Raw genomic sequence first — 9,115 nt, 5'->3', positions numbered from 1 at the left:
AGAAGTCAATGTATGTCACAGATTTGTTCCATTTACTAAAAATTTCTTTGTTGTCCGAAAGTGAACTTCATCTTTAATCTTCACGAAAACTTTTTACTGCCATATTTTGCGGGCGTTCACATTTACGATAGACAACGTATACTAATAAATGAAATATTCGTGAAATAAACGAATTCCTGACAGAATTTCACAATGAATTAGCAGAAAAATTGCACTTTCTATTTATTGAAATGTAGAAGTTAGATCCAAGACAATTTTATTTGCTCTGTTAGAGGTACTGCCAAGTAACAATATCAACTGGATGATTAAAAAAATAAATATTTAAAAAGACCTTTGGCTCGTGGCGGCTTGTATTTTGTTCAGAAAAAAAACTGGGTCTAATCCGAACGGTTGCTGTTTTGACGGGTCTGTTAAAAAAAAAATCAAGCAGCCTATCGAATCCCCGTTAATTCATTAGAAAAAAACCAGTACAGAAAGGTTGGAAATCACGAACAGAGTGGGAAAGTAAAAAAAAATGAGTGAAAGAAACAAAAAAGTGGTACATTTATTCAGCAGTTTTCCGGTCACAAAGTTCCCTTGGAGTGGAGGAGCGACACGGAAAATGTTGGTTCCCCTCGAAGCATCGTCGGATGTACACGAGCACGGGACGCAAAAATTAATCGGGAGATGGTCGCTCTTCCCACCGTCCACTGGCCCCGTTTATTTAATCGGTTATTCGCGCGAACGATTTATCGGTCCGCCGTGATTAATCATTATCGGTGTTATCTCGAGAAACGTTGCTCGTTTAATCGGCCCGGGAAATACGAGCGGATTAGGCTAACCACCGATTCCGAGTTTGTTCCTCGACGAGAAAAAAATAAACAAACACAGACATTCGTTACATCGAGAACCCTTAACTGTTAACCTTTTAATGCCCAGCCCCGTGAATCGTTATTTCAAATTTACGAGATTGATATATATGTTGTACTTATCTTGTTATTTTGAAATCGAAAATATCGATATTAAATAGACCTATTGTTTTTACCTTTTTTATTTATGCTTGGAGAGAATACTTGAATTTCTCCACCAAAAACGTAGATATCTACTTCAAATCAGTGAAACTACGAATCCTTCCCGATAAAATTTTGATATAAATTGGGACGAATCGATGCACTTTGAAACTGAGCGTTGCACCGTTGCAAAGTAAAGTCAAAGGGTTAAATCGAACCTTGCAAACCACGTTCTGTTCACCACGGATACGGAAGAGTTTCGCAGCTCCGATTAGTAATTTCTTCCCCTCATATCTGTTATCGATGTATGCTCATAAATCGTTGGAATATCCCTTTATTAAAAAAAAAAAAATAACAGAATAACGATGATGAAGAATGGAAATGTTAACATGACATTGAGTAGCGCGAACACGAGTGACGTATTATACTATGAAATTATTTAGCCGGTTGCGATTTTGATTTGTGGTCCGCATTGGTCCGACGCGGATACGGATTTCGGAGAGTGGCAAGACCACGTGACAGAAAGTCGATGGGAACGTCGCTGAAAATTAATGAGCCAATCGTTGTGTAGCCCCGCTAGTCAAGCCACCCCCACCTACCCCAAATCCGTTCCGCGAGTAATTAATGACCCGCGTGTTCGTAGTTCTTCGCGGCACTCTGGGGACTCTTTCTTCGAAGTGAAATTCTCGGAGAAAAAACGAATACTGTAGCAGCATCTGGAAATTACGATGTTATAGACAATGCGAAACTTAACACTAGAACTACCAAACCCGTCAAAATGACGGATTTCTTATTATAGGATTACTGAAATTATAATAATGCTTTAGACGAAATTTACATTGGCTTCTAATTTACTACACATTGTATATTCCTATATTACGTTAAATCGTACTATGTATTATGTATATTACTATATTATACAATGTAATTTAATATACATTCAATGCTGGTAGTCCTAGCGTTAAGCATAAACTTCGATCAATTATTTTTTCACCGAACTGCACCGAATACGGTACGTCCAAATAGATTAATCGTTAAAAACACCTCGAGAGTAACTCTCACCGAAGTTGAACGTCAGACGGACAGGGGTAGATGGTATAAGGTGGCGCGGCGGCGGTCATGAATCATGGGAAGGGTAGGAAAGTTGGAGTCGACGGCCGGCTGCTTAATGAACCATTGACGTGTCCGGCGAAATCGGTGTGTGTGCGTGTGTGTACATACCTGTCCGTCCGTAATTAACGTAACGGGCTGCCCCACCGTCTCCGGCTGACTGCCACGGAAATCAAATGCGTCCATATATACGAGGAGCGGCGTAATTAAGGCCTCTCCCAGGCGAAGAACAATAACGGCTCTGTGCCCGCATGTAGAGATCGTGTTCCTGCGTACGATGACGAGTCTGTGATCGACCTCGGCCAGGCTGTCGATCTGTGACGTCGCCGTTCAACCGTGAAAAACGTTCCTGAATTCTGCTCGTATCGGTATCATTTTCGTAGGAGCGTTGGAAAAATGAGAAAGCAGAGATTGTTGAGCTAAAGACTTAATGGGAGGTTGTTCTGTATAAAGACTCCAGAAATGGACGATCAATTCTGGAAAAACGCTCACTGGCGCCGTTAAGTCAGTTTCTTTTAATTTCCCACCATATGGTGGCCCATTTTGCATCCGAAAAATCTGTTGTACATTTCTCGATATTCACACCGGTGGGAACGAGCGAAATCTGGAGCAGCCAGGGTTGATCGATTCGTCTCGAAACCACCTTCAGGTTTCGTGGGTGTCCTCAATTTCGTGTCGGTCGTGTGCACCAAGGTAGAGAGACAGAGAAACTAGTACCCCTGAACTCGACGAGCCCCAATAATTCACAGGCGAATTCTATGCTGGCACGAAAACACGGGCTGAACAAAGCCCCGTGTCCCCGAAGCGGACAAAGGGGAGAGGGAGGGTCAGCCGGGATTGACCCGGTCCGAAAGTTCCGTTCCTCTCGCTTCTGGCATCCTGCGCTCTGCCCGTTTTCTCCAGGACACAGACATTCTCTGTCCAGATTTTCCTGCCTCGACCACTCGACTTGTACTACGCGTACGTCTTACCCTGTACTTCGTGTCCGCAGCTCCGATGAATGCGCATCGAGTGGAGTGTTTTTTTTTTCATTTTGAGGCTAGCTAACTAAGAAATCCTTTGGTCGTTGAGAAATGTGGATGCATAGTGGTGAAAAATCGGTAAAAATTCATCCACTACAACTTGAGTTTTGAACTGTGTTTTTTTAGTTGGCCAGACAAGTAGAATAACCTTGCGAGTGGCGGGCAAGTAGAATGTATCCACTATGGTCAGACAAGTAGAATACGTTTGGTGGGCAAGTAGAATAATGACAGTACGGCCATGCAAGTAGAATAGGTTTGCAACTGTCGGGCCAAGCACATTGAACGCGCTGTGTCGAGATAAGTGGAATAGGTTGGCAGTGGTCAGACATATATAATATCTTAAGGTGCGTATCCATTTCGCGGTCGGTTCGGGTTCGGTTTGTCAAGAATATTCGGTCTATGGGCCACGTTCCACGCGCTGGTGGGAGGGCTCGTGTACCTTAAACCGCATGCAAATTAATGCCCACCCTTCCGCGGGCAGTAAAGTGCGGGTAGAGTGAGTATAGGCGAACCATACGTGTGTAATGGCTCGGAGAGAGGGGCCGTAGAGGATGGCCGAGAAACCTCTTTGCGCTAATTATGGATTCCGTTCCTTCGCCGCCTGGTGCCCCGTTTAATCGTTGATTCTCTTTTTAATCGTTCGTTTCAGCTGCTAAAGAGGACCGTTTAATTAATATTCCGGCCCCCCGAACGTCGTTAACTCGTTTCTTCACCACCCTTCTTCTTCCATTTTCGCTTCATGTGCTTCTTCTTCTACACCCTTCGTTTCATGCCCTTCTTCTTCTTCCTTTTTAGTTGTCTCCTGTCCACGAGGTCGACGTTTCTTCCTCTTGCGAGCGCCTTCTTGAAACCCTGCACCGTCGCTCCCGTAGATTACATTTCTGCTTTTATAGGCCCCATCGCCCTTGCGACGTTCCTTTTTTTATCCCGCTGTTCATCGAAGAAGCATTTTACGGTAATCCGTGGGTGACAAACGGAGGGGGATGAAGCACCGAAAACGTTACCGTCCGTGAATGACGAGGAGGAGATCGCCGCGATAAATACAGAGAGTGATCCTTTCGTGATTTTGGTTAGCAACGGGGACAGAGTTTTCCTTCGAAGGAGGAATGATTGGAGATTTTAGATTTTAGTTATGTCCATGCTATAAACACAGTTCGCTCTGAGTTTACGATCTTAAGATAAACCCTGCAAATCGTTAATATTCTCTAAACGATGCAACAAAATAAAATACTAAGTAGATCCACGAAACGATTAGTCCAGACAATCCCCAAAACAATTCAGGAGCACCTTTCAACAATCAATGAATTCTTTTACACTCATCCTGTCCTCTGGAACGGCAATTGTTAACGCGAAAAATTATCCAACGACAGGAGGAGCGCTACTCGAACTCTCGGAAGGTTAACGAGAATTTTTCTGTATCTTTTTTTTCTTTCTTCTTCGTTCCCAGGTAGGCCAAGATGGACGTCGAGGCGGCTCTACTGGAGAACTCACCGACACTGTCGACCATCTCGTCGGACTGCACGGACACGACGTACTCCGGTCCCGGCTCGCCTTACTCCCCGGAATCGCCGATCATCGTCACGTCCGTGTGCAAAAAGACGAGGGTTGACGAGGACACGCCCAGGCCGACACCGAGGCATCCGACGCCGCCCAGGAAGCCGAATTTCCGGATACGACCGCCCTACCTTATGATCTGCATCAGCATCGTCGAGGTGAGCCTTCAGCATTTATTTCGTTCTTCGAAGTCGAAAAACGAATATTCAACACGGAGAGTTACGATTTTTTCTTGAAGCATTATACTGATCGTAGTTGGTTTAAGAAAAAAAACTTATTCAGGGTTGGTTAGAGACAGTTCCAGAAAATGGTATCATTGTTCTCTTAATAACTTTTTAATGAACAACATTTGATAATTGAAACTTTCTGAAGGTCACTCAGCAGGGTAACCCTTGGCAACATATGTCTACAGTATACTTTTCGAGACGAACAGAAGGAAAGTAACTGTTCTTCTTTTTTAAGAAAGAAGGAAACCTTTTTTATTAGCACACTTTGGGTGAGAAAGATTTATTTTGTGAAGATACTAATTGGGCTATTTCGATGATTTGTAAGTGCGGGGAAATTGGAGTGACGTGAATTTAATCGATGGCAGATTGAAATTGTCCGTTCGAATTGAATTTTCCGGTCGATTAGACGCGTCAGCGGAATTAGCGAGCATTTACAGATACAATTTAATTTCGATTACAGTGAACACTGTTGTCCTTTGAAAATACTCCTCTACAAACCTGTAAAATTCCAGAAAAAAATCAGAATTTTTCGGTTACCAAAGTTCCTTTGTAAGATGAATTTCCGGTAATATGGGTCTCTATCGTCTCGACTGTTCGATGGAAACAGGGTTAATAAACTAGCATCACAAAACACACAGAAACACACAGACACACGCACATACTGTCTTCTCGACCCATTCTGCCTCGACTCAATCGATCCTGCATACCAAGTATCAGCTTTGAAGAGAAACTTCTGACGGCGAAGAGAGTGCACACGGCGCGAAGACACAGGGATTCTGTGAACAGGAGCCCGAAAGATTTCCCATTAGTCGGACTAATGCGTCGCGGAGAGATGTGGGGGTTGAGGGATCTTCTTTCTCTCTCTCTCAATTATATGCACGAGTTCACGAACGAACGTCGTACTGGTATTTCAAGAAACTCGTGCTCTCGGGGTATCGGGGACGTAGGAAAAAGTGAAAAAAGTAAAAGGAACGAGAACGAAAAAAATAACAGAGTAAGAACGGAGGGCAAAGAAGGAGAGGAGACGTTCTCCGACAAATCCCCACGATTCCTCGATAGTAATTCCCAGAGAAGGTTGTTCTCTACTGCTCAAATTAATGTTTATTATTCAAAAAATTTGTTGTCTGTATTGTACTATTTACTACCGATCGGTTATATCTACGGAACTTTGAATTCAAGCGACTTGGAGTCAACTTACTTGAATTCAAGCAGCATGGAGTCAACATACATAACTTGCAGTTAACTAACTTGATTAACGTGAAGGAGGCTTGACCACATAAAGTCGCCTCGATTAAGTCAGAAACCATACTCGACGCGGAAGGTTCAACAGGGGAATTCTTTCCTGTAACACACACGCGGGAGAACAGATTTCCAACGATTCGTCGAAAAGAGCCGGAACTAATCGCTGTCTGCACGGCCGTCCAGTTTCCCGCGATCAAACGAATGATAATGCATCCAGAGGGGTTTTAATGAAACGCTGAGATAGCGGAAACGGGCTGAGTATCCGGTTACGTGGTTGCTGGTAGACTCCCTTTCTCTTTCCCGTCGAAAAGTCCGAACCCATACTACCCAGCCGCGGTTATAATCGGCGGGGTTTCCCCGGTAATATCGTGAGAGATAGGATAACGAACGCGATAAATCAAAAGTAGCGGTCTACCCGACCAGAGCCACCGTAAATATGGCTCGTTAGAGGGTTCCCTAATAAATCACACGGGAAAGTTTTCCAAGTCCGTCCGAGAATCGGCTCCAATTGCCGTTTTCAGCTGTGGTTTTTACGGGGTAGACTTCGCAGCGAGTCGTCGGGAACCACGAGTTAATAGCTCTTTTATTTACGGCGGGAAATTCGAAAGCGTGATCCATGAGACGGGCCCGTGTGGTGTAAAACGGAGAAAGCGTGTTTGAGGAGACGTTTCGGGGGGAGTTCGATGGAGAAATGATTGATGAAAAGTGGTTTCCAGGGTAGTTTATAGGGTGATATTTTTAGGGATCGTAAGGGAAATTTCTTGGAAGATGTAAATTGTGTGGAAATCGATTGAAATTGTATTTTCTATATTCAAATAATTCTGAAAGTATTGTTGAAGTTTGTACGAAGATTTTTTTGCGTACCTTAAACGTATAATTCGAGCAAAAAATATCGTAGAATGCGGTTGAAATTTATTGAACGGAACCACGCTTATTACGCCAATCGTAGAGGTGTAATACTAGCCATGCAGCCTGATAAATTCAAAATAATATCTAGAACGATGAAGATTAAGTCAGGCAGGAAAAGGTGAAACGTTCCATCGTTCATAGGATCCCTGGAAAATCGTCTGCCCTTTGATCGCCCAAGATCGCGCGAACTGCCCCAGGTCAGCTCGAAAAGATAATAATTGCCTCGAAGTTTCGGGCGTCGTTGTGGCACCGTAGAATGCGTCCAATCTCGAATGGCCGAACTTAAAATTGCGGGAAAATGTAACAGGAGGGGAGGGGATAGTAAAACGACAATAAACGTTCCACGGGCTAATGAAACGTCGAGATACGCCCCATAGACGAGACCCACGGTGCCTCGATCCTCTCGCGGTAACGATCACCGCTGTGCCGTTCATCTTTCTCGAGTTTAATCGAAACAATCCCGAGGACCACGATTGCCTGGAAAATTCTTTGAATCGTGTGCCATACTAGCCATCGAATTTTCTCTGTTAGAGTGTAAAACTTGTGATGGAGTGAAGGGTTTATTTTGTATTTCTAGACAGGTGATTCGATTATGGATGAATGAGAAATTTTTATTGTTTATATCTTTTATTCTAAAAATTGTCTCAGTTTCAAACGACATATATAAGGAATCAATTAATAATTAATAATTCATTGAAATCTGCGAACAATTCCAGTGTTCTTATAACTGCCACCTCAAAAATTAAAGTAATTCTTATATACTTGAACAATTCGTTTCGTATAATAGATATAGATTAAATAGTAAAATCACGGCTCTTGAATGAAATTTCTCAAATGAAATATACTTAATACGATACCAATAGTTATATCACAGACACAGAAAGTTTTTTAATCGAAAACAGCTTTGTATCCGTTCCTAATGTAAAAGATGTTCTTGGAATGTCTGATTATTCGAAGTTAATACCACTTTCATCGACGGGTCGAGAGTGATCCCGCAGTCGCGTGTTGGAGATAGGGTCGTTCGTGTGAAAAAAAAATCAATAAAAGGTCGTTTGATAACGACAGGTGTCCCGTTGACAATTATTCGCACCGACGAAAATCGCGGATCCGGCCGGAAAAAATTGATGCCTCGTCGATGTTTTGACGTCCGTTTTGTCGATCCTCCCGATTGAGGGATTATCGTCACCGCATAGCGGAAATTTATTCCAGTCCGATTCACAGATCACGGTAAAATCGACGATATAGGCACGTAATTAAATAAATAATCCAAAATAAAAAATGTTGATCATCCGATGAAATAAAAATAGCGATAATGATAAATAATTTAAAAATAAAAACTGTCACTTTATAGTACCGCTAATCAACCAAAGTTCTTCCTTCACCTTCAAGGTAATATCCTTATTATCTTACCATAATCTTATGGAATTATTGTTAAGATTAATAATAATCGATACACACATAAAATGTTGCAATTCACAAATTGTCGATCTACTGGCAGCGATGAAACGAGATCCAAAACAGGGAGGGTTGTTAGTCAAGTGGTCCACCCACTAGCCATATAAACATCATACGTAACTCTTGCCGAGAAACGTGATCGATTACAAGTGGTTCAGGTGTGCGATTCAGATTTCACGATGGTAAACCGGCTGGGTCGATCGGTGTGTGTACATATAAATCATAGGTTCCCAAAGTGGATGCTACCGTATTCTAGTTATTTTATTTTCTTTGCTTTCAATTTAACTTTGTAAGATCCAAACATTACATGCGGAGATACATTTAGAAATTTTACAGTGAACCGAAGCACTTTTGCTCACCGTGGAAACGGTACCATAGATAGAAACAAAAGTGGCTTGGCACATAGGGAGAGAGAGCTGGGAGTGCAATATGAAAATTCTTTATTGCCGTCAGTGGCCAGAATTTTCGCGTGGATACCGACGTTTTCTCCAAGATGGCAAGCATAAAGGCCCACGTTAAGCGCGAAACCAGACTGGAAACCTCGGCTGGCGGGTCCGTAAAAGCCGTGACGTCGAAATGGATGGCCATGAAAGGCCGCCCAAAAGCG

The 9,115-nt window shown here is 42.8% G+C and overlaps 1 protein-coding gene across 1 annotated transcript in view; it reads left to right on the top strand.

The window, feature by feature from the left end:
- Positions 1–4,578: 4,578 nt before the first annotated feature.
- Positions 4,579–9,115, top strand: part of LOC107187891 (protein rhomboid-like) — a 9,635-nt gene continuing 5,098 nt past the window's right edge. The window contains exon 1 of the mRNA XM_015576077.1: positions 4,579–4,833. Within this exon, the coding sequence (XP_015431563.1) occupies positions 4,579–4,833 (255 nt within the window). The remainder of the gene's footprint in view (positions 4,834–9,115) is intronic.

This window comes from Dufourea novaeangliae, unplaced genomic scaffold (genome assembly GCF_001272555.1).
Source record: "Dufourea novaeangliae isolate 0120121106 unplaced genomic scaffold, ASM127255v1 scaffold112, whole genome shotgun sequence".
Lineage (NCBI taxonomy): Eukaryota > Metazoa > Arthropoda > Insecta > Hymenoptera > Halictidae > Dufourea > Dufourea novaeangliae.
This window is presented reverse-complemented; position numbering and strand designations above follow the sequence as displayed.